Consider the following 27001-nt stretch of genomic DNA (forward strand, 5'->3'; position numbering starts at 1 on the left):
GAACATCAGATTCTTATTATCTATTTGCATCTGTTTTCTCCTCCTTTTTTGAGTGGGCATTGGGACAGTAGTAGTGAAAACGCCCCCACTCCCTTTTAAAGTTAACTTTAACTCCATTTTAAGCTTTTAAAAATAAAAGCCTTTTCCAAGAGTGGGCACCATAATATGTTTGCCATTATCATTACCATTGCAATGGAAAAAAACATGTTTTGTTACCAGGGCCTGACTTTCCCTGGCTTAATGGCTAAGATTTACCAACTGCCATTGCCAATCCATTGCAAGTGCCCTTACTGGTCAATAAAGCGGTCTCATTGGTCACTTAAATGGTAGTTGACAGGGCTTAACTGCATCAGGCCTCGTACACACGACCGAGTTTCTCGGCAAAAACCAGCAAGAAACTTGTTGGGAGATATTTTTTGCAGAGGAAACTGGTCGTGTGTACATTTTGGTTGAGGAAACTGTCGAGAAACTAGACGAGCCGAAAAGAGAGCATGTTCTCCATTTCCTTGACGGGAATGGAGAAAATTGGCTCGTCAAGTTTCTCGACAGCCTAACAAGGAACTCGACGAGGAAAACGATGTGTTTCGCCCGTCGAGTTTCTCGGTCGTGTGTACAAGGCCTCAGGCTGATTTAGCACCCAAGTCCTAAATCTGAGTTAAAGGTAAGAACTGACATCTTGTGATTTGGGCTTTTCGGCAAGACTTATTTTTCAAATATTAAAAGAGTACATATTTTTAATTATTACAAAGGCTCCTAAGAATAAGAGTACAGGAACGTTACAGAAGTGTGCTTAAGATCTGCTTTAAGTGGTAAAGCTTTAGAACCTCTTCTTTCTGCATCCACTTGGGGAGATTTTATATACGGTGTCCAGGACAGGATGTGAAGGAAATCTCCCACATATGAACACACAGTAAAAACCTGACATAAGTTCTAATCCTGTCCAGTTCAATAAAAAAATAGCACTCATATTGCTTTACTAGTGTCAGTTGGAGAGATTCTGTTGCCTCTCCCAGAGACCAGACCAGGGTGAGGGGAAAAATACAATAATATACCCAATTTTTAGCGATCCCTGTAAAAAGATTAACTTCATTGACATACAGAAGTCCTTTAAAAAAAAAGTCTGCACTATTTGCCTTTCTAGTGCTTTAATTGATTGTAGATTTTTAAAGTTCCATCCACACTTTGACACTTATGTGCGGTTTAGAACAATGAACGCAATGATACTCAACCCTAAGTGAAAAGCAAATAAAAAACAGATTATTACACTAAAGATACAAACATAGATGAAGCATGCCAGTGGAATCTTCTCACAAAGTCAAATTTATAACAGGCTTCAAGTTATATGCCAAAGCTTAAAACTGTACTTTCTAAAGCTGTCAGCCTTTCCAGTTCCTGCTGTGTGAATTTGGAGCTCATTTTGCAGGCGTAAAAGCCTTCTAAATATTTCATTATGTTTTGAGAAAATGTCAACATTGAAACTCAACTCTTGTGTGGGCAGATTTATAGTAAAACCACTTAACCCCACTTTGTTTCTATGCTGGGTATCCTAGAAAGCCTTCCTGCCAAGCCCCAGTCCTCCATCTACAGATATATATATACACACTGGGTTTATTTCCTCCACTTGTTTGTTTTCTGAACAGGCCGGGCTTTGCGTCTTTATTGCATTCCTTGATATTTGACTGCTATAGTTTTAATAAAGATAATACAACATTCTATAAACATTCAGAAAGATTCGGCAAAGGCTAACATAGTTCAGAGCAATTATTTGATTTTGGAGATGGTAGTTGCCATAAAATGGGATGGATATAAAATGTAAAATTATAACTTCATCCTGACAAAAATGTAAATTCTCAGATGACACTTATGGGAATAATAGATTTAGAAAACCGACTACTACATTGTTAATGAAAGATGGAATCTTTTTTTTGAGCATTATGTTCAAGGGCAAAACTACAGGTGGGTGTAGCGGTTACAACGGACAAGAAGCCTTTGAGATTCCGGGACCCAAACGCAAAAGCTACTCCCACTTTTTCATCTGTGTACATCATATTTTGTAAAGAAAAAGGTAGGCCTTCTCACTTCTGCATTAAGCTTGCCGAAAATGAAAACTGGGCCATCAAGAATTTTTTTATGGAGGTATGAGGGCCCATGTTGAGATTTCCCACTAGGACCCCACTGCTTCTTCTGACTGGGTTATGCCATGCATGACTTTGGTATGAATGTAGCATGACTAGTGCTGAATCCTGGGATTAATACTTAAAGGTTATGTAAAAGAATAAGCTGGAAGTCGTTTTGTTTACTGGACACGCAATGTCAGGGCCAATCTCAGGTTCCAATTTTTTGTTTACCATTTACAACAAAGACTCTAAAGACTACTGCATCCCACTGGAGGGGAGGCGGCAATCTCCATTATCGTTAATTTTGACGGCATATTTCAATTTAGTTTTAGTCATAGACTTTTAAATAAAATGCCATTTTAGTTTTAGTCGTACTTTGATCATCTGAATTGTTTTAGTCGTATTTTAGTTGTCTAAAATCTCCAGTACATTTTAGTTGACTAAAATCTCCAGTACCCACCTGTGCTTCTACTTTCCTCAGAGCTCAGCCTTCCTCTTAAAGCCCCAGCCCCCTGATTCTATCAGCAAGCTATCTTGGCTGAAAGACGCAGGCTCTCTCCGTCGTTATGCTGCCTGGGCGTTTTGGAACAATACTCTGTAAACCACAGAAGAGGAACTCCTCTTTTGGATTTGTGTCCGACTTAATGTGAAGTGGTGAGTGTTTCCCCTCCCAACAAGGTAGAAGTGCTTAGCAATGTGTAAAATAACAGCCTACTAGACCGTCCAGTTCTCTGCCCTGTGCATTGCCTCACCCCCTTTTACTTCCCCATCCCCAAAGTATAATGCTCCCTGTCTGTCCTGTGCACTTCCTCACTCCAATTTACTTCCCCATTCCCACTAGCAGGTCATCTCCCCATCCCCAAAGTATAATGCACCCTGTCTGTCCTGTGAGCTCCCTCACTCCCATTTACTTCCCCATCCCCACTACAAGGTCACCTCCCCATCCCCAAAGTATAATGCACCCTTTCTGTCCTGTGCACTCCCTCACTCCCATTTACTTCCCCATCCCCACTTGCAGGTCACCTCCCCATCCCCAAAGTATAATGCGGGCCTGTCTGTCCTGTGCACTCCCTCACTCCCATTTACTTGCCCAGCCACATTAGCAGCCTGGCATTACAGCCAATAGAGTTTACAGATTTTTTTTTATATTTTAAACTTGCACTTCTGTTTGTAAAAAAAGCAATATTTTTGTTGGTTTATGAAAATTGGTTTTATTTATGAAGAAGTTACAATGGGTATAGGAAAGAATGAACCCCCCCCCCCCCTTTTAAAATAATCACATTGTTGCTTTGCAGTCTGAAATGAAAACAGACACGGTTTGTGTTTTATCTAGCTGTAAATGATAACATCTAAGTGAAAGATAAAACACCAACATGTCAGAAAAATCAAAAACAGAATGGTTTAAAAAAAAAAGGGAGATGAAAGAAAAACTGAGGGGGTAGACATCACTGCTGGGGGGTTTACCAAGTACCTGGCACATACTGCAAATGTTACCATAGGATGGAAAAATCAGCCTTTGGGTGCCCATCCCACTGCCCTCCAGGATGCTCTGTGCATATCTACAGGTCATACATACCAGCAACTGATAATGCTTTGCACTGATGGTTCTCTCATTTACTTTAAAAGGGGAAAAACCACACATCAAATTTGGTGGCACAAGTCACCTCCAAAGGACCTTTGTATTGCATTAGCTTTACCAACAGAGCTGCACAAGGACATACTGACATGTTTCCTAAATCTGTCCTTCCCTCGAATGTCACTGTACCAAAAAAGAATTCGTAAATACCAGCTGGACTTTGTTTGGAAGTAACGATTGTGAAACTGCACATTTTTTATCCTTTTGAATATATACAGAAAGATTTTTCCACCTGCAGAAAGTCATCTGTTTCATGAATCATAATTTCCTGGATTCCTAAATTTTGCGACTCGCCACAGATCAGAGAGATGGAAAAATTCAGATGAATCAAAAATGTATGATAACTCCTGTATCTGATAAATAGGTCATTGAGGGGATGAAAAAGAGAGGTCTCTTTTTTTCTACAGCTTTCGTTTTTACATGTCACTAGGAAGAACGGGAAGATGTTGTGTTTACACTGACACCCCCCCCCCATTCTTCAGCTCTGTGACCCGATTGCGTAACACTGGAGGAAATCTAGTCCGCGGGTCCAGCGGGCACGGGCACGGCCCAGCCGTGCCATTCTGTTGATGTATAAGTTTGTGCGGCGGTTAACTAAACTGAGCCCTGGGGAAGAAAACAAACTTACATTTACAACAGAAAAGCAATGAGGAGTTGCCTTTGCCGAGAAATATCCACTACTTTCAGAAGTCATATGCAAAATGGATATGGCTTAATGGTATAGAGCTAGGACTTCATTTACATAGGTAGGCAAGGCTCATTCAGAACCTATTCCTCTCCAATCTACTGTAACATTTATATATGAAAACATTCAGCCCCAACCTTTCCTACCTGCCTCATCCAAGAATATTGTTTTATTCATGCCACATTGTAGATGCTTCCATTTTGGAGTCACAAGGTTTAGGATATTTGCAGCATTTTTTATAATGCGGGCAGTTTTGTTAAGGCATTAGCGTTAAATGCTGCATATGCAACGGCAAAGCTTAGTACTCAATGTACAACATTGGTTTTCAGCAACAGGACTCATCCATCTTACTATTCGCTCAGTGTCTGTCATCCCTCTCTCCAATCTCTCCACAGGCTTCCAATCACCCAACAAATAATATTTTATATATATATATTTAATATAGTAACAACTTACAAAGCCATTCCCAGCCATTAACCAAACTCATCTTAAAATATCACGCAAACTGTCCACTTGGTTTTTCCCAAGACTTTAGGCAATCCATGACAACTCTCTTCAGGAAAGTCTCATTTCCGTCTAGCAACTGAATCTTACGTTCTTGAACAATTCATCCCCACAGAGTTACTACCTTTTGTATCACTCCCCCTTCCCTTTAGATCAGGGGTCTCCAAACTTTCTAAACGTAGGGCCAGATTAAGGTCCTTCAGACTTGAGAGGGGCCAGACTGTGGCCAGTGGAAGTAGAACATGCCCTGATGTAAGTATTGTACAGGCTTGGTTATCAGTGTGAGTAAGAAATTTACATAGTACCTGCGATCTGTGGAAGAAACGATAGGGCCCCATCATCGGTATTGGTGTGAAGAATATTGCAAAGGGCCAGTGGGAGAAAAAGTGCCACATCATTGGTGTCAGTGAGAGGAAAAGTGTCCCATCGTTGGTGTCAATGGGAAAAAAATGACTTGTATCAGTGGAGGAATAGCTCCCCAAGGGCCAGATAAGGCAAGCAAAGAGTCACATCTGGCCCGCGGGTCGCAGTTTGGAGACCCCTGCTTTAGATCATAAGCACTCACATCAGCCCCTCCAACTCTCAACTGTATTGTAACAGTAAATCTAAAAAAGAAACAAATGCAGATTTTTTAAGGTATCATACAAGACAAGGAAATCTTAACTTAAAATAAAATAATTACATAATATTAATAACATGGTTAAAAGTAGATGGATCCTTGGGGACATTTTAGTATCCATGTACATTTAATCATGTAATACATATGTAATGATTTTAAGTTAAGATTTTCTTGTCTCGTATGATATCTTCAAAGTCTGCATTTTTTTCCTTTTTTGGATTTCCATTGACAGTTATGGATGTTGTACTTGGTTTACCCCCTTTTTGTATGTATTGTAATGTCTCCTTTTATTTTGTAAAGTGCTGCACAAACTGTTGGTGCTATACAAACCCTGCATAATAACAATGGCTGAACACAGACAGGCGTTCCTCTTCAAATTTTGCCAAAGTAAGCTTAGACAGCAGCGTCAGTCTATGCAGATGTTAAAGTCCTAATTCTTGTCAAGAGTTCCCCAGCAGAGCAATCCAGCATGATTTAAACGTCTGCATTTTATTTTACTAATGCACAGATGGTGCTCTCATGTGTACAACACACACGATTTTAAAATACATCTTTATGGTGCTTATTGAAATCCCTGAATTAAGTCACACTGCAAACATCCAGACTGCAGATAGAAAATGTCCTATGTTGCCTACTTGGAGAAAGCAACATGTTTAAGTTGAAAGTGCATTTCTTGTAGTGCAAAATGGACATGTTTGTATAAAAACAACTGTACCGATCGTTCAGCTAATGTCAGAAGTAGCAGGTTGGAGTTACAAAATGGCTTTTACAGTTAGGTGTGTTGCTAGTTATTTCTTTGACACCTATTAGATGCTGAAGAGTTTACAAAATGAGAATGGATTACAGTACGCATACTCCATAAGGACCTACATACACCACTTTGTAGCTATGTCTGTAACAAGTATAGTTGCAGGACTGGCACTGAATACTTTGCACATATGAAGCACAAACTAAATAAATAGAAAAGTTAGTAGCAGACAGAGGTGCCCAAGATTTATTTATTCAGTCTCAAGTACCCTAATCATAAACTGAATAGTTCCTAGAAGTAATCTTCAAACACATTACTGGATCAAAGGAAACCTTGATAGCCGTGTTACCAACCTCAACTCCTACACCAAAAGAGGAACGTTACCTCCAATTTGACATAAAAATGTTTTTTTATGGAAATAGGGTACCGTATTTGCCGGCGTATAAGACGACCCCCTATTTTTCCAGGAAAATTTTTGGTTTTGGGATATACTCGCCATTTAAGACTACCCCCTTCCTACTAGTCTTTCTGGAAGCTGAGGGGTAGCCAGAACAACCACTGACAGGAACAACCGCTGACAGAAACAGGCTTTTTTCAAATCTCACTGTGCCATTACATTACATGCCTCCACTGTGCCATTACATTACATTACATGCCTCCACTGTGCCATTACATTACATTACATGCCTCCACTGTGCCATTACATTACATGCCTCCACTGTGCCATTACATTACATTACATGCCTCCACTGTGCCATTACATTACATTACATGCCTCCACTGTGCCATTACATTACATTACATGCCTCCACTGTGCCATTACATTACATTACATTACATGCCTCCACTGTGCCATTACATTACATTACATTACATGCCTCCACTGTGCCATTACATTACATGCCTCCACTGTGCCATTACATTACATGCCTCCACTGTGCCATTACATTACATGCCTCCACTGTGCCATTACATTACATTACTTGCCCCCACTGTGCCATCACTTGCCCCCACTGTGCCATCACTTGCCCCCACTGTGCCATTACTTGCCCCCACTGTGCCATCACTTGCCCCCACTGTGCCGGCCAAGATGATCTCCCAACCTTATTTTTTTGCAGATTCTGGCTTCCAGGCTGTGGGCATCCATGATTCAAAATCTGCGCCTTCTCCTCAGACTGTTGCGTGATAGGCGGAACACAAATTTTCCCAGCAGGGCCTCTGTTCAGTGTTCCGCCTATCACGGATGTCCCCTCGTCCGAGGATGAGAAGGCATCTGTGATAGGCGGAACACTGAACAGAGGCCCTGCTGGGAAAATTTGTGTTCCGCCTATCACGGAACAGTCTGAGGAGGATGCGCGCCTTTTAAATCATGGATGCCCGCAGCCTGACGGAGACTGTCATCGGCGTATAAGATGACCCCCGACTTTGGATGCATTTTTTTGCATCCAAAGGGTCGTCTTATACGCCAGAAAATACGGTAGTTTTCCCCTTGAACTTGCTTAAAGTTGATGGGAAAACTCTCACATATACCCAGTGAAGTGGCAGGCCTCAGGTGATACATAGGAGGTTAAACAAATCATCCTACATACCTTGCATCCATTTTTCTGTAGCTCACTTGTCTACAGCTGTTAATAGTCCAGAATTTATAGAGCCTAAAGCCCTGTACACACAAGCCAAATGACAGGCGACATTGGGTGGTTCAATAAAAACCAGCGGCCTGTGCGAATGGAAACTGGTCCGACAGAAGCTGGCTTCTGTCGGGCGAGCATGCTGGAAAACCAGCAGCCGACCGACTCCTGATCAGCACTCAGGGCCGGCCTTTGGGGTGTGCGAGCTGTGCGGCTGCACAGGGCACCATGGGCAACAGGGGCGCCATGCGGCCATCACAGCTTGCAGAATGTGAGTCGCAGTCAGTTACTCACATGATCATCACAGGAGTCCGACTCCTATGAGTCACAGCAGCAGGCGCTGCCAGGTCTCCCTGCCATGGGAGTGGGTGAAGAGCAACGCATCGGTTGCAGCACCTGAAAAAAAACCAGATCATTAGTACAGTAGCTCTGAATGGAGCCGACAGCTGGGTTTAAAAAGAAAAAAAAACCCAGTGTGTACCAGGCTTAAGGCAGGCCATAGACGGTGCAAGTTTCTTTCCTGCAACCATGGAGTGGAGGAAAGAAATTCGCACAATTCCCCCATCAACACATGGAGTGGTGACAGGGGAATCCGTCTCTGCCGGGAGAAGACAGTAATTATCGCTAGCGGCTACAGCAGCCGTTAGCGATAATCACAAGGGAATCCAGCAGACTGGTTGTACCCAAGTTGATCGATTGATCAATTTCGTACATTCAGCCTGCCAGACACGGTTCTAAACGTTTATGGCCAGCCTTAGTTTTCAGAAGGCCCAGAGCGGGGAACTGAAGTTATACTCAGTGAGGAGAGCTGATTGGAGGAAAGGGACACACCCCTATAACACAACACAGGAACAGAGCTGAAGCTGTCAATCACAGGCTGCATCATGCTGGAGCTCCCTTCTATCATCAATTTTCTCTTGGTGTCTGAAAAACCTGTCAGAAGTGATTCATGCTGATAGCCGAGGAACAAAGCAGCAGACAGAAATTACACTTAGTGCTCTAGATTGAGACAGGTACATACTCTAGAGCAGTGATGGCGAACCTTGGCACCCCAGATGTTTTGGAACTACATTTCCCATGATGCTCATGCACTCTGCAGTGTAGTTGAGCATCATGGGAAATGTAGTTACAAAACATCTGGGGTGCCAAGGTTCACCATCACTGCTCTAGAGAGATATGCTTAGTTCAAATTTCATGTCAGAGGTTTACAAAAACTTTAATGAATCAATCTGTAGAAAAGTCCATACTTCTGATGTGTAATCCCTAAAAAGTCTCTTCTCAGGAACATAGGGCCAGATTCACGTAGAATTGCGGCCGTGTAACGTAACCCGTTTACGTTACACTGCCGCAAGTTTTCAGTGTAAGTGCCCGATCCACAAAGCACTTACCTGTAAACTTGCGGTGGTGTATCGTAAACACGTCCGGCGCAAGCCCGCCCAATTCAAATAGGGCGGGTACCATTTAAATTAGGCGCGCTCCCGCGCCGTACGTTCTGCGCATGCTCTGTCCGCAATTTTCCCGACGTGCTTTGCGCGAAATTACGGCGGCGCGACGTGTTTGTGAATCGCGACGTGCGTAACGTACTTACGCCGGAAAAAAAAAATATATAAATCGACACGGGAACGACGGCCATACTTTAACATGGCTAGTGTAAAGTTAAGCAATGAAAAAGATTGCTTAACTTTGCGACGGGAAACTAAGACTTGCGCCGACGTAACGACCGCAAATTTGCATACCCGACGCTGGAATACGATGCGTACTCCACCCAGCTGCGGCCGAGGTATTGCATCCTAAGATCCGACGGTGTAAGACAATTACACCTGTCGGATCTAAGGGCTATCTATGCGTAACTGATTCTATGAATTAGTCGCATAGATACTCAGAGATACGACGGCGTTTCAGAGATACGCCGTCGTATCTCTTCTGTGAATCTGGCCCTCAGCCGTTACTCCACTGAGCCCCAATACTGAAATGACATCAGGTTAGAAGACACTATATCACCTTGTGGCGTCTGCTATAACATTAGTGCTTAAAGTGGAGTTCCACCCATAAATATAACATTACATCAGTAGTTTTAAAAAAATGTCATTAATCCTTTACGAAAAAAAAAAAATGTTTTAGATGCCTTCAAAGTGTTGTTGCTAGGCAGAATAGTTAATCTTCCCACTTCCTGCACCTAGGTGCTTAATGCTTCCTAACCTACACCGCACAGACTCCTGGGAATGTAGTGGGTGTAACTTTCCAGGAGTCTGTGCACTCCCCAGTCTCAAAGAATCATGTGACTTGGACAGCACAGGTGCTGAAACCTGATCTGACACTGCTTGTGCAGCACTGAACATGTGCGAGATTTGCAAGGCTGAAATCCAGGAAGTCATACAGTCTGGCTTCATGATGCCCACACTTAAGATGGCCCCAGTCAATTTCTATTTTATAAAGTCTCTAAATGCTGTAACAACCTAACAAAACGGACCTTAGTTTACAGGCCAACTTTACTAGAATACATTAAGCTTGTGTATTACAGGGGTATTTATATTTAAAAAGTGAAATTGTGGCCGGAACTCCGCTTTAAGTACACCGGGTGCCTCTATGTAATATTCATGATTTGAGGAGACAATTGAGGACCCCCGACTATATTCAAGAATTTTTAGAACTTCCTAAAACCTTGGGATAACAAGAAGAGTTATGTAGCTATGTGCAATGGGAGCCACTGAGTGCAACTGAACTCCCTGTTGTAGCTTACCCATTGTATATAGAAAGATTTCCATCCTACCAAGCCACAGATGCCGATTTACTAAAGGCAAATAGACTGCACTTTGCAACTGCAGTTGAACTCATTTCCCATAGAGCTTCGTAAATGTGGAGAAGCTTCACTTTATGAAGAATACCCAATCTGGTGCAATAAAACAAAAAGAAAAAAACAGCATTTTTGCTTGCACATGATTGGATGATGGAAATCTGCAAAGCTTCTCCACATTTACTAAGCTCTAGGGAAAATTAGTGCAACTGTGTTTGCAAAGTACACAGTCTATTTCCCTTTTTAGAAAATCAACTCCACAAAGTTAAAACATCTGGAAAACTCTCACATAACACCTGCTTTTACGTCAAGCTGGGGCACAGACCAACCTTTATTCCATAAAGTACACATATTGCATTGGTATATTTGCCGGAAAATATGTTTTTGATAAACTGTTGTGCTAATTTTTGAAAACTACCACCATCTAATCGTCAAGTCTAATATAAGCATTTTAGCATTTGTGCAAAAATTGCAAAAAACCGATGCAGCATGATTAAAATTATTTAAAGCTGAGATCTGGGTAAACATATAAATATATAAGGTTACTATGTATATGAGAGATGCTTCACCTGTCAAAAGATTTGTATTTCAGTCCATCCAGTTCCAAGACCTACAAGCAGTGTTGCCAACTGCCAGTATTTTCACTGGCAGCCAGAAAAAAACGGGCACTTTTCGCTTGCCAGTAAATTCCAGTGACATGAAAAGGTTGCCAGTAAAAAATATGGCTGTGAGGCTCGAGGTCCAGACCCGATGGTCCGGAGCCTGCAGACACTATTCGAGTGCCTGCTACAATGTGTACAGTGTTTTCGTGGGCAGCGGGCCTGAGGAAAGCGGTGCCTAAGCATGTCGTGTGATGTCATGGTGTAAGGGAGCCGAGCAAAGTGGCCAGAGTTTTGTGTGCGGATCTGCGGGATGGAAGCAAGGCCATGCCTGGAGTAGGACTGTCAGTGCTGTTAGCACTGGAATGGACTGAAGAGATAACCTGGCATAGAGGGAGACTCTCACTGTGACTCAGGGGACATAGGTGTCATCATCATACTCAGTGGCATCACTAGGGTTGGTGTCACCCGGTGCGGTAAAACATGGTGTCACCCCCCCTCTGTCTAGGCTGCCCAGCACCAAGCAGGCAGCGCACGGGCACAGGGCGCACCCCAAACAAGCCCCTGTAAATGATAGTATAGGGCAGTATAGTGGCAGGTTAGGGTAGTATAGAGTGGTATAGTGGCAGGTTGGTGTAGTGGGGTGGTATAGGACAGGTTAAGGTGGTATAGGGCATGTTGGGGTGATATAGGGTAGTTTGGGGTGGTATAGGGGCAAGTTAGGGTGGTACAGGGCAGGTTGGGGTGGTATAGTGCAAGTTAGGGTGGCATAGGGCAAGTTGGGATGGCATGGGAAAGGTTGGGGTGGCACAGGGCAAGTTTGGGTGGCATTGGACAAGTTGGGGTGGCACAGGGCAAGTTGGGGTGGTACAGGGCAGGCTGTGGTGGCACAGGGCAGGCTGGGGTGGTACATGGCAGGCTGGGGTGGTACATGGCAGGCTGGGGTGGCACAGGGCAGGCTGGGGTGGCACAGGGCAGGCTGGGGTGGTACAGGGCAGGCTGGGGTGGTACAGGGCTGTTTGGGGGGGTACAAGGTAGGCTGGGGTGGTATAGGGCTGTTTGGGGTGGTACAGGGCAGGCTGGGGTGGTACAGGGCAGGCTGGGCGATAAAGGGCAGGCTGAGGTGGTACAGGGCAGGCTGGGGTGGCACAGAGCAGGCTGGGATTTCACAGGGCAGGCTGGGCATGTCAGCTAAAAAAAAAAACGGGATGGTGTCACCCCTGTAGCGGGAGTCACCCGGTGCGGACCGCACCCCCCTAGCAACGCCTCTGATCATACTGCTGCACACTGCTGTCAGTGTCACTGAGAGAGTCATTTCATGTGTCTGTGCCCGCCCATTTTAATTTCTTGTCCTCCTGAGTCCTGTCCCTGAGCTACTTAGTTACTATATCAAAAATAAATTAAGAATATTTTTTTTTGTCTTAATATCTACCTTAAATCACAGTGATAATTGCACATTGTACTTCTTTGTAGCCTAAATTCTGAAATCTGCACTTAAAAATATAATTTTGCAACTTTTGGAAATGCCATAAAAATGTGGGTGTTGTGTCAGTGAATTTCAATCTGGTAGTTTGGCAACACTACCTACAAGGCTTTGCCACACAGCAGAACATTTTCTAGCTGATCGTTTCCTGCTGCAGTTTCACTCTCACTTACAGGCCTTACTTATCCCTACCTTGTGACTGTACGGTGAAATGAGAAGCAGCAGACTGATTACCTCACCTTTGTTACACTTCTCTCTCTCTTGCCATCAGCATGACTCTTTTGCACTACAAGACACCTGACTGGCTTCCTGGTGCTGCCTCTCACTCCCCCTTTCTGAGCTCTGCGTTACAGATTGTATAGTGGATTGCTAGAGGCTGATATCAAATAAAATGCAGGCAATTACACTGCTTTGTGACCTTCATCGTGTAAGGAAAAAAACTGCATGTAATGTTACTAGCAAACCACGCACTTTGAAATACATGTGTTCCCTAGAACAGATCACAGCAGGACTTCATTACGTCAACTACCCTTGATAGCAAAAAACTGATTGTGTTCAGAATTCCTGCCATACAAAGTTGCACAGCATGAAAAATCCCTCAAAAAAGAGACTCGTTAAATAGTTCAACCAAAGAAAGGTAAGGTTTAGTTCTTTATATTGCATCAAATGATTATTGATCACATTTCAACTCTTGCGTATGCCCACCACTGGGATAAAGGTCAGATATATTGTGCAGATACTATGAAAGAGATGTAGTTCTTACCATCGCTGCTCCCTCTCAGCACCACATCTGGAGATGGTGTCTGTTGTGAGCGAGAACCAAATGAATCCAGGCTGTCAAAGGAATCATCTCTGCCATGTCTCGGTGGGGACAGAGAATCGCTTCTCTCAGAGTCCCAGCAGTCAATGTATCCGCTGTCACGGATGCGTCTTTTAGGACTCTCCACCTCTTCGTTTTCCTAACATCAAAACATCAAACATAAAAATCTTCATTCAACACAATTTACAATTCATATCTTCATTTTTATTAGATTTATTCTTTTCTTGTTTTATAGGGGTTCCAATTACCATTAGGTACGGTAGGCATGTGCCTATAGGTAACACAGGCAAAGCAACTTTTGCCTGTACATTTATTAGAAATACATTTTAACATCAGCATCAGGAAAAATCACTCCATATGAAGTTATTTAGTCATTATCATAGTATTCTAAATTAGATTGGCACCCCAACAGCAGGGATATTACTTGGGGATCCACAATGTGTATGCCTACAGGCCTTAGTGAAGTACAGCCCTGTATCTTTTATAAAACAAAATGCCCATGTAAACAAATGGGTAAAAAAACAAACAAAGAAAAAGTGAATAGGTGAGGATTGAAGTGCAGAATGACTTTAAAGGGGCCCAAAAAGAGCAGGAGGGAGACCCCTGTGAGTACCATGAAATCGTTTTTCAAAAAAGCAACTAAGCCCACCTTTTCACTGCTGGTCATCTGGACCTCGGCAGAGATGACAGATACCAGGGTAGACACTTGGGCCCAGATTCTCAAAGGAGATACGACGGCATATCTCCAGATACGCCGTCGTATCTCTGAGTCTGAGCAGTCGTATCTATGCGCCTGATTCTTAGAATGTAATCATGACTATAATCTTTTTGGGGAAACATGGCTAAACCTTTAAAGGAGAAGTACAGCCAAATCTTGGTGATCCAGTGAGTGGGGGGGGGGGGTGGAAAGCAGATAGCACTCTACTCGGGGAGCACCGAGAACCGAGCGGTCAGCGGTGTTTGATCACCGCTAGGTTCTCTATCATAGAGGCGCTGGGGGATCGATGCTGCATCCACCTGGGTAAGTATGATTATAAAATGTAATATATATTTATATAACAAATGTACATAAAAAGAAATTGCCCCAGCCTACATAGAACACAAAAAATATATTTTGCACAACTACACGCATTAATTAAATAAGACACCATGTCCCACTAAAAAAATGATATTGACAAATTGTCTTGTGCTATATTATTGCAATAGTGCATACAATAAGTAACAATTAATGCTGTGATAAATAAACCGCTGCTGGAAATAAAATGTGAAAAGTCCTTAAGTGAAGTGCTAAGTGCATAACAAAGTGCTTCAAATTCTTCCAATAAACCAAAAATTCTCAGCAGAACACTCCACCTTCACCGACTGTGAATAAACACCCAAAGTGCTCAGAGTATGGATGGCAGCTTACCACATGGTGTTGACCTTTTCATCAAAAAGAGGTCAAATGTGCTTAAAGCAAGATGCCTTTGCTGCATAGATCAGTAAATGGACCTGGAAACCTTATATTCAGATGGCTCCAATTGCGATATGCAGAAACGAAAGAGATTGCCGCAATAGTGCAATTCTGTTTTATTAAGAAGTAGAACATACAAAAAACGCCAAGTGGCTAACTTTTGTGGGTGCCCCGATCCCGGCACTGAGGCTGAATGGCGTATCAAGTGTGGATGGACTGTCCCTTTGTTTATGCACTTAGCACTTCACTTAAGGACTTTTCACATGTTATCTATTGATTTATTATTTTAAAATGTGGTAGGAACCCCGCTTTAAGGCATTTTTTACAGTTGCACTTAGAAGCAATTGCCAATGAAATATTGGTAAATAAAGCAATAAGGAATTAGGATGAGATAGATGCCTATATAGAATAAAATGCACCAGCTCTGTGCCAGCTCCTGTCTGCAGGGGGGTTCAAATACGCTCTTAGCTGACCCACACATATTGAAAACAAGAACAATGGTTGCCTTTGACTGCCCAGCACGGCTACATTTTTCTCAGGGCAGCCAGTACTCAGCCAAGTGGTGAAATTCAGAGAAGGAAAGGTCAGCGAAAGACATCCACATTCTTATAAAATAAAACCCTTGTTGACTATGGCATCACTTAGACAATAACACAGACAAGAAAACACAATAAGGACACATATAGTGACCTACAATAGTGAAAACATTCATAATAAAGTCACCACTGCAAAGAGAATGATGCATGACAAGATAGATGCAAAAAACAAAGAAAAAAAAGCAAAGAATTCCTATCTAAACAATAATCTGTACTTAGACTGCAGTCGAGGAGCTGGTAAAATATGTAAATATTCGGATTGTGGCACTTATGCATCAGATCTTTTCCTGGTTACTGACTTCACATGCCTTGTTGTTGTGGGTTGTTTTTGTTTGTTTTCTTTTCTCTTTCTCTCTCTCTCTCTCTCTCTCTCTCTCTCTCTCTCTCTCTCTCTCTCTCTCTCTCTCGCTCTCTCTCTCTCTCTCGCTCTCTCTCTCGCTCTCTCTCTCGCTCTCTCTCTCGCTCTCTCTCTCGCTCTCTCTCTCGCTCGCTCTCTCGCTCTCTCGCTCTCTCGCTCTCTCGCTCTCTCGCTCTCTCTCTCTCTCGCTCTCTCTCTCTCGCTCTCTCTCTCTCGCTCTCTCTCTCTCGCTCTCTCTCTCTCGCTCTCTCTCTCTCGCTCTCTCTCTCTCGCTCTCTCTCTCTCGCTCTCTCGCTCGCTCTCTCGCTCGCTCTCTCTCTCGCTCGCTCTCTCGCTCGCTCTCTCGCTCTCTCGCTCTCTCAATGACAGGTGCTCTGATGACTTTTGGGAGAATTTTCAAGAAACACAAGTAGGGGTGCAAAAAAGAGATTTTTAATACAGCTTACCTGTAAAATCTTTTTCTTGGAGTACATCACGGGACACAGAGCGGCATTCATTACTATATGGGTTATATGGAGTACCTTCAGGTGTAGACACTGGCAATCTTCAAACAGGAAATGCCCCTCCCTATATAACCCCCTCCCATAGGAGGAGTACCTCAGTTTTGTAGCAAGCAGTATGCCTCCCAAAATGGTCCTCAAAAGAGGGGTGGGAGCTCTGTGTCCCGTGATGTACTCCAAGAAAAAGATTTTACAGGTAAGCTGTATTAAAAATCTCTTTTTCTTTATCGTTACATCACGGGACACAGAGCGGCATTCATTACTATATGGGATGTCCCAAAGCAATGCTTACAATGAGGGGAGGGAGAACATCTCCAAGACAAAAGGATTTAATTTAGAGATATACTCAAATCATAATAAATCCAACTTATTTGAGAAAAATAATCTTAAATTTTAAATTTAACTCAAAAAAAGAGGAGCCCCCGGAATCCGAGGGTCTCAAACTGCAGCCTGCAGCACTGCCTGCCCGAAGGCAGTATCAGTATTCCTTCTTACGTCCAACTTGTAGAATTTTGTAAATGTGTGGACAGAAGACCAGGTTGCCGCCCTGCAAACTTGAGCCATAGAGATCTGGTGGTGTGCTGCCCAGGAGGCGCCCATGGCTCTAGTAGAATGAGCCCTTAATGATACTGGAGGAGGCAACCCTTTCAAGCCGTAGGCCTGAGTGATCAATTGCTTAATCCACCTAGAGATGGTGGACTTTGCAGCTGCCTGCCCCTTCTTGGGCCCATCCGGTAGAATAAACAGCACATCTGTTTTCCGGATCTTCTCTGTAGCTTTAAGATAGGCCTTCATGGCCCTGACAATATCCAAGGTATGCAGCAACCCTTCCTTTCTGGAAGTAGGTTTAGGGAAGAAGGATGGTAATACCAAATCCTGGTTCAAATGAAAACTGGATATGACCTTCGGTAAGAAGGAAGGATGAGGGCGGAGAACGACCTTGTCCTTATGAAATATAAGATATGGTTCCTTACAGGATAAGGCTGCCAGTTCCGAAACTCTTCTTGCGGAAACTATGGCAACCAAAAACACCAACTTCCTTGTCAGTAGAACCAAAGGAACTTCAGCCAACGGCTCAAACGGTTGTTTCTGTAAACTCGACAGAACAAGATTTAAATCCCACGGACAAAGCGGGGATTTAACTGGAGGTTTAATACGTAAGACCCCTTGAAGGAAGGTCTTAACCAGCGAGTGGGTGGCCAGCGGCCGCTGAAACCACACTGACAGGGCAGAAATCTGTCCTTTGATTGTGCTTAATGCCAATCCTTTATCCACTCCTAGCTGGAGAAAACTTAAAACTCTATCTATGGTGAACTTGCGAGGAAGCCATAGCTTGGACTCGCACCAGCCTATATAGGCCTTCCAGACCCTGTGATAAATCATCCTAGAGACCGGTTTCCTGGCTCTGATTAGGGTAGAGATTACTTTCTGAGACAGACCTCTACCCCTGAGAATCAAGGATTCAGCTTCCAGGCCGTCAAATTTAGATGCCGTAAGGCAGGGTGGAGGATCGGACCTTGCGATAGCAGGTCTGGCCGTAGAGGAAGAGTCCAAGGGTTTCCCACTACCATCCTTAGGATTAGTGAGTACCAAGCCCTTCTGGGCCATGCTGGAGCTACCAGGATAACTGGTATGTGCTCCACCCGGATCCTGCGCAGCAGGCGGGGTAGTAACTGGAGCGGGGGAAACGCATAAAGAAGCTTGAACTGATGCCAAGGGCAAACCAGAGCATCGGTTCCGCAGGCCATCGGATCCCTTGAGCGGGACATGAACCTGTCTAGCTTCTTGTTGAGTCTCGATGCCATGATATCCACGTCCGGCACTCCCCATCTTTGGCAGAGTGCTTGAAAGACTTGTGGATGCAGAGACCATTCCCCCGGCCATAGAGTCTGGCGGCTTAAGAAGTCCGCCTGAAAGTTGTCCACTCCGGGAATGAATATTGCCGATATGCAGGGCACATGAGCCTCTGCCCATAGGAGAATCAAGCTCACTTCTCTCTGAGCGGCCTGACTCCTGGTCCCCCCTTGGTGATTTATGTATGCCACTGCCGTGGCATTGTCTGATTGAATTCTCACCGGGAGCCCCTGCAATTTCGACGTCCAAGCCCTGAGGGCTAGTCGAACAGCTCTGAGCTCCAAGATGTTGATGGGTAAAAGCTTCTCTGGCTTTGCCCAAATACCTTGGCGAGTGGAACCATCCACAATTGCTCCCCAGCCCGTCAGGCTGGCGTCTGTGGTCACTATCTTCCAAGCCACTGGGCTGAAAGATTTTCCCTTCAGTAGATTCTGAGGGTCTAACCACCAACACAGACTTTGCCGGACTCTTGATGAGAGAGGCAACGGGATATCCAAGGCCTGTGGCCTTCTGCTCCATGCTGACAGGATGGCTGCCTGCAGGATGCGAGTGTGGCTCTGGGCGTATGGCACCGCCTCGAAAGTAGCCACCATCTTGCCTAGTAATCTCATACATAGGCGAATAGTCGGTTCTTTCTTGCTTAGAACCAGTAGGATTAATTCCTTGATGGCTTTGACCTTCCTCAGAGGTAGGAACACCCCTTGTTGTTCCGTGTCTAATCTCATGCCGAGATATTCCAACTGCCTTGTGGGCTGGAATGCTGACTTTTCTCGATTTAGGACCCAGCCGAACCTCTCGAGGTATTGGACCGTGAGGGCCACTGCTCGTTCCAAGCCGGGAGACGAGTGGTCTATGACTAGGAGGTCGTCCAGGTATGCTAGGATCGTGACCCCTTGGATCCTTAGCTTGGCTAGGATTGGAGCTAGAACCTTCGTGAACACCCGGGGGGCCGTAGCCAACCCGAAGGGAAGCGCCACGAATTGGAAATGACGCGAAGCCACCATAAAGCGTAGATATCTTTGATGTGGCTGATAAATTGGAACATGAAGGTAGGCATCCTTTATGTCTATGGACGCCATGAAGTCGTCTTTTTGGAGTGTGGCAGCTGCTGACCGCACGGATTCCATCCGAAATGAGCGGACTTTTAAGTATGCATTTACCATCTTTAGGTCCAAAATTGGCCTGACATCTCCATTGGGCTTTAGGATGATGAATAGGTTGGAGTAGAAACCCAGCCCCTGTTCCAGGACTGGTACCTCTACTATTACTTCCTGGGAAAGTAGACGATCTAGAGCCGACCTTAATGCGGCTCCTTTCTCCAGATCGTTTGGAATCCTCGACTCCTGGAAATGAGGAGGAGGAAACCTTAGGAATTCTAGCTTGTAGCCTGTGGCCACGGAAGACCGTACCCACTCGTCGGGAATGCTGGCTTCCCAAATCTCCGAAAAGAGTCGCAGCCTTCCCCCCACCTTCGTGGGTGGGGGCGCCCCTTCATGAGGTAGACTTGGGGGCTGGTTTTGCTGGCTTGCGAAACCACTGCCTCTTGCCCCTAACAGCCTGTCCTTGTGATCTGCTGTTGAAGCCGAAGTTTGTTCTTGCAGGAGGCCGTCGATACTGCTTGGCATTAGAGGGCCCCTGCCCAGGGGAGGACTGTCGTTTAAACGCAGGTCCCTGAACCCTCTTCTTAGTTGGCAAGAGAGTACTCTTGCCGCTTGAAATGGTCTGAATGTATTTATCTAAGTCCTCTCCGAAGAGCCGTCCTCCATGGAAGGGAAACCCTGCCAGGAGCTTCTTGCATGGGGGCTCAGCCTCCCAGCTTTTTAACCATAAGAGTCTTCTCATATGGATAAGGGATAATGATAAACGTGACGCTTGTTGGATAGAATCCTTGATTGCGTCTACCGTAAAACATATGGCCTTAGGGACATCCGAAAATTCTTCTGCCTGCTCGGCAGGAATAAGTTCAAGCATTTGCTTAAATTGATCCGATAAAGCTTGAGCGACTCCAATCGCAGCCACGGCTGGCTGTACTACTGCCCCTGCAGAAGTGAAGGAGTTCTTAAGTAGGGCTTCCAAGCGTCTATCAACTGGATCTTTGAAAACCTGTACGTTTTCTACAGGACATGTTAACGATTTGTTAACACATGAGATGGCTGCGTCTACTGCAGGAGAAGCCCATCTCTTGGAAAACTTTTCTTCCATAGGATATAAGACAGAAAATTTCTTAGGTGGAAAGAAAACCTTGTCTGGTTTGTTCCACTCTTGGAATAAGACTTCCTCCAATAGAGGATGGATCGGAAACACAGCACTGCTTTGAGGCGCCCTCAGTGAGCCCAAAGCTGAAACCGTCGATACCTGGAGATCTGGTACAGGCAGGTTGAATGCCTTATGGACCAAGTCCGTCAAGCCCTGAATCCACCAGCTCTCCCTCAGGGAGACTGCCCCAGACTCCTCTGTATCCGGATCTTCGATCCCTGAACCTACTTGGTCTCTGTCCAAGAGGTCCAATTCCCCAGAGGAAAGGACCTCCTCTTCCGAGGGTCCGCGCACGGGTGACGGAGATCTATTCCGCTTACTACCCCGCATGGCTGCGGCTATCATTTCTCCCATGCTTCTCCGCATCTCATTTAAAGAGGCGAGTAACACCTCCTCCGTGACCACCTTAGGGTTGGGTTGACTCGCGTCAGCTCTAGCCCCAGACCCCGATGGCCCAAAGGCTCCCTGTGGGGAAAGCAGCGGCATAGCTCTATCCGAGACCTCAGATTCTGCGGGGGAATCCCCACCTTTTGTACCCTCTGATCTTGATGCCATGGTACAATACCGAGGTACACCTGCTACTTATTGGTACCTGGGACTTATAATAGTTAAATGCCCAAACACCTGTTTGGGGAATAAAAAATGTTTCCTCTACCCTAGATGACACTTTTTTTTTTTTTTTTTTCAAAGAAAAACTTTTCTTCTTTTTTTTTTTTTTTTTTTTTTCCAATCTAGGCAAGAAAAAACATTCTATCCCCCTGAGTAGTATTGCCAAAGAAAAGACTATGAGATGGAAAAGAAAACCAGCCTATTCCTAGGCTAAACCACAATCTTCTGAAGACTGTAGTATTCTTTCTGGCCACTGTGTGTCCTCAGCGCCCCGTGCTTCACTCCAGTCCTTCCTCCCTTAAGCCAGAGAAATGAATGAGCTGTGGCATCTAAGGAAGGGCCGCCCCTTCCTTTAAACCACTGACCCGCCCTTCCCCCCCCAGCTAAAACGCGCTAAATGCGTCTATAACACGTGCACGCGCACCGCGCGCGCGCCCGCCGACGGGGGGGGGGGGTTGGGAGGAAGGGCCTCTCTGTTCCTGCAGCCGCAGGCCTGGAACACACGAGGAGGTCAGCGTTTTGCCTGCCTTGCAGGCATGAGGGAGAGGACTGGATAGAGCATCGCCTGGAGGCTTGCAGGTAAGCATAGCTCTCTGACACACACATACACTTGTACATAAAAGGCCCCACTCACAGCTTTTCCAACACTACCAGGGAGGTCACTTTTTATGGGGAAATATAACATATAGAGCCATCCTATCTTCATGATATGTGACTGGTTTGCCAGATGCAATGCATAACCTTAGGCATGTCCCCTGTGACCTCCCAGAAAAAACTTGCTAAGAGCCAAGCTCCGCAGGTTTTTCCCCTTACTTACCTGCTCCATGCCGCAGGACTTTGCCAAGCAAGAGGTCCAATCTTCCCCCATCTCCGTGGGGATGTCTAGACCTTCAGGCCCTGGGAACCTTCTTCTTCCATGAAGGATCCACTGTCCTGGGCCCATACAGCACCCTGGCAAACAGAAAACATTAGGCGCCCCAAAGGTTTTCTAAGTTCTGGGCCCAGGGTCCAGCTCTCTTAAAAAGAAAGCATTATGGGCTATACCCCAAGGGTTTGGGGTCCGGTTACTGACCACTTTAGCGCGCAGGCTTTTTTGGACAGAACCGGTAGCTCACCTAATCCCAAGGATGCGGAGGCAAGCTAAACCATGACTAACACCTAAGACACTGGCGTAAAAAACTGAGGTACTCCTCCTATGGGAGGGGGTTATATAGGGAGGGGCATTTCCTGTTTGAAGATTGCCAGTGTCTACACCTGAAGGTACTCCATATAACCCATATAGTAATGAATGCCGCTCTGTGTCCCGTGATGTAACGATAAAGAAAAGTACAAATCTACAGAAGAGATAAGCAGGGAGATCCCTGCAATCTAGGTTCTCAGGTACGGTTTACTCCCCAGCAATGAGAACAGCGAGCAGGACAGTAGTAACATCACAATGTCACTTTCAAAACTATTTAGAAAGCAGTCAAAAGAAGACATGCCTTAGATGATCTCAGTACAGGCACAGGATGTCCACTGCTGTGTTTCAGAGGGCAATTCAAGACAAAAAGGTAAATCTAGAATAGTGCTTAGACCCAATTAGCATTTCTAAATTTTACAGGTAAGACAGAAAATTTCACCTTTAGAGTTTAGGTTTACTTTAACCTTAGGAAGCATATGTTAGATTAAAAATATACAGCTCAATGTACAGCAAGTTTAAGGCATTGTTGAGGTGGCATATTAAACAAAAAAAAAAAAGCAACAGAATACTGCCGAGATACCCAACTGCATGTGTTAAAAGTTCGTGCCCCCTCCAATCTTTTTTTAAAAGGCTGGTAGTGTATCTGATGTGACTGCAGTATGTTATGTAGAAAGTGTTAAATATAGTTCTCCTTTATGGTTATACACAAAGCCTGAATTACTCAACCCATCAGAAAGTAAGCATGTTTTTTTTTTTTAAAAGCGGAGGTCTTGGAGTTTACAGAGCTCTCATCTCTTCACATGCTTATTTGTTTTAGAAAAGTTTTGGGGTCTGAGTACATTCCATCGAGAAGAGGCTTATCAACAGCTTTTCATAGATCTGTTCAGATCTGTTCCAATTGTTATGTCAAAAGTATAAGTGTTTTCTTAGCAAGCATATCTTAAATATTCTAGAAAAGCACGACATGAAAATGATTGCGTATGTTGCATCTTGTACAGTTTATCAAAGGGGAACAAGTAGATTATTTGATTGAGCTCTAGTATGACATTTAGGAGCCGACTGTTATAATAAAATTGTCTATTACTAAATACCCCAAAGGGTTTTATTATAGGTATACACAAATAACATTACCATTTTAGATCAGTTAACAGGCAAACAATGGTTTCTCAAAATGTAAAAGAAAGCATGAGCTGAAGGAAATAACTCCCTCCATCTGCTCTATCTCCTGCTTGGAGGAAGAAGAATTCACAGAAAAAGCCCTGCTTTTCGCTTTAAGGACTGGGAGCCTAAAAACTATTTTTATATACAATAAATGGTAGTTTCACAGAAACAATTTATTAAGTTGCAGTTTTTGTCTAAAAAGCAAATTTTCCAAAACTGATGCCCCTGTTCTTAGGTGGGGCTTGGCAGAGTTTAAGCTTCCTACCAAGTGTTTGTGATTATCCTGTGTCCCATCTCTGCTCATCTGTGACATGCTTGAGCTTAGCTTTTCAAAAATAAATTAAAAGAAAAAGTTTATGCCATGGGTCACTAGGTTTCCTTTACCAACTTTTGTTAGTGTGGACTTCTAGGCCTTGGATCACCTTGGAATGATAGCTACAGGTATGGAGGGTGATGGGATAGTGGTGAAGACCAGGAACAAACTAAAATTCTCAGTGCTTCCCTGGGTTGTCCAGTGTAATATTACCAAAATATAAAATGTATTAAACGTACATGTGGGTGTACATAAAGGGTGGGATATTGGTGCACAGAAATCCAGAGTAAAGTGGTTGTAAAGGTTCAAGGTTTTTTTTACCTTTATGCATTTTATGAATGAATTAAAAAAAAACTTGTGTGCAGAAGCTCCTCCTAATACTTGCCTGATCCCAATCCAGAAATATGCACCATAGCCATGGCTCTCTGGGGACTCCTCCTTCTTATTGGCTGAGACTGCAGCGGGAGCCCCTGGCGGAGCCAAGCCGCGGCTCTGTGTGTGAGCAATGGTTTGGAAGCAAGCCTGCTTGGGTGCTACTATAGCAAGCTGCTTGCTCTTGAGGCACTCGGCAGGAGGAGGGGGGGCCAGGACCGGTGACAGGGGGCCAGAGAAGAGGAGGATCGGAGCTCTGTGCAAATCCATTACACAAAAGCAGGTAAATATAACATGTTTATTTTTTTTTATTATTATTTTTAAATGCCTTTAATATCCCTTTAGAGATCTTGTGTAGACAAACTATATCACCCCCACTTTGTGGACACTGCTCATTATTTCTTCAAATTAATGCATACTTTCTTACCATGGAGCCAGTTTGTCCACTTCAGAACTCAAAGGACACATGCAAGATGTCATACTTACAAACCCAACTGCACAGTCTGCCTCTTTTCGGTGACAAATTTCAGCAAAACCAAAGACTCATTAACTGCAGGTCTAGGTAGTCTCCATAGGGCCAGATAATTTGAGGTAGACTAGAAGACCCTCCATCATCTAGACCAGGCATGCAAAAAGTGTTTTACGGGCTGCATAAATCTCACTACTTCTTTGTAGCCTTCATTTGTTTAAAGCCTCGTACGTGATGAGAAGAGGTTACTAAAATTCTCGTACGACAGAATACAACTTTCCGCATAGATGTAATTTATTGTATTGTATTCTTTCGTTTCCAAGCATGCATGGTCTTGGTCACTCAATTTTTTTAGGACGAATACTGAACAGATTAAACAAAAATAATTTGTTCTGGTATCGTATGAGGAAAAAAATGTAGTGCTTGTCCCGTCTGATAATTTCACACAAACTGTCGTGATTGGCTCTCGAAACGCTGTGTACTAATGATCAGATTATCGATTTGAAAGCGGTATTTTTCATCTGATTTTCTCATTGTGTAAACTAGGCCTAAGTATGAAAACAAATGTGCACCCAGCTTTTTTCTAGCTGATAAGCTACACTTCACATCATTTTGTGATAAAATAGTGTAAATTACAATTTGCATGATAATGTCCCATCCAAAAGTGCCATAATCTTTTATTCTAATTAAGTAGCTGTGGCTCTCGGTAAACACAACAAGGCCCACAGAAGACATAATGTGGCTCCCTTGAAGATTTAGTCTTCTCAGTTGGGACCACCCTTTTATCAGAGTTTGACATGCCCGATATAGACCATTCCTCCCTTTCCAAATAGTCTCCTTTTCCTGCAGATGCCCAACAAAACAATATACTGTATTTATTGGTGTATAACACTCACTTTTTTACCCCAAAAATAGAGGGTAAAGTGTGCCTGCATGTTATATGCAGGGGGCCGTGGAAAGTTTTTTTCCTGAAACTTCCCTCTTAAAGTTAGGGTGCGTGTTATACGTCGATAAATACGGTATTTATCATGATGGGGTTTCACATCATCAAGGCCAATGGGTGAGCCTATTGCTTTGGAATCCGCTGCTCATACAGAAAAGTAATTTCCTCTTATGAAATTCCATGTCAACAATCTTATAAAACCTACCTTCTGCTGACAACTGTGCTATATTTTATTTTCCAGTCTGACACAACACTGGCCTTGTGCTTTATCAGTAATTCAACGTTCTCACTTTGCAAAATATTTTATTTTGGCTTCTTGAGTTGTCATAAAATATATAAAAACCATACCTTCCTCATTTGTGCCAGCAAGCCTTCAAACTCTTTCAGGTCCAGATGATTTCCACTGTATGACGCACAGCTGTTTGCCGCTTTTCCTAGCCAATAAACAGTGACGAGTACCTGCAGCAATAAAAAGTATTTCAGTGCAAAGAGAAAGCTGGATCACAGGAAGACAGTGGAGCCATATGAACTGGAGAATAGCGGGAACAGGCAGAGAGGAAAAACTGTAATAAAGTTTCACACTATTGTCTGGTACTTTGAAACGCATCCAGAGCAATGACATATTGCCAGCGATAAAACATAAAACGTTCTGTTACAGGGTTCGTCCATGAGAATTGTTGGCTAATCATTCCATTATGTGCTGCATATGTATAGTAACTGGGTTAAGACAGATCACATTCACATATCCGATACAGAGCAGGAAGGGCTGGAGTAAATGTATGGTTCGAAGTCAAAGTCATCTCTCAGACATGCCTGAGATTAGATAGACTGGCTCTTAGTGGAAGACAACTTGTCATCACCTCTTGTACTAATTTATCAAATTTAGTTGTTGCCACTGCTCAGCCAAATACAATGTCAATAGACTCTTAAGGGGAAAAAAAAGGGAATAAGAAAAGTAGGAGGTGCTATCCACAAAAAACAATCAAGCTTCAGTGTGTGTAGGTGGACAAATGACTGATTAACTCATGGACATTGCTATACTAACAATTGGATCCTATGGATATTTTTTTCTTCTGTGCAGTTTTATACATTTAACTCCTTAAAGTGTCTGTAAAGGCAAAAGGTTTATCTTAGTGCATCAAGATACAAAACCTTAGGGACTCTTCAAGATCGTATCTTGATAAATGGTCCTGTTGGACACACTTTGTGAATTCCGCTGAATGTCATGCCTTACTGGAGTCCTGATGGATTGTTCTAGATAAAATTGACCTTTATTCTGGACGTTTTTAGTCAACACATAACAA

The 27001-nt window shown here is 43.8% G+C and overlaps 1 protein-coding gene across 7 annotated transcripts in view; it reads right to left on the reverse strand.

Moving 5' to 3' along the window:
- LIMCH1 (LIM and calponin homology domains 1) overlaps positions 1–27001 on the reverse strand; it is a 388951-nt gene that overhangs the window by 102065 nt on the left and 259885 nt on the right. For all 7 annotated transcript variants that reach the window (XM_040335035.1, XM_040335040.1, XM_040335041.1 and 4 more), the window contains exons 6-7: positions 26046–26156; positions 13577–13772 (exon numbers count right to left, since the gene is read on the reverse strand). In XM_040335035.1, coding sequence (XP_040190969.1) covers positions 13577–13772; positions 26046–26156 — 307 coding nt within the window. The remainder of the gene's footprint in view (positions 1–13576; positions 13773–26045; positions 26157–27001) is intronic.

This window comes from Rana temporaria, chromosome 1, assembly GCF_905171775.1.
Source record: "Rana temporaria chromosome 1, aRanTem1.1, whole genome shotgun sequence".
NCBI classification, from domain to species: Eukaryota; Metazoa; Chordata; class Amphibia; order Anura; family Ranidae; genus Rana; species Rana temporaria.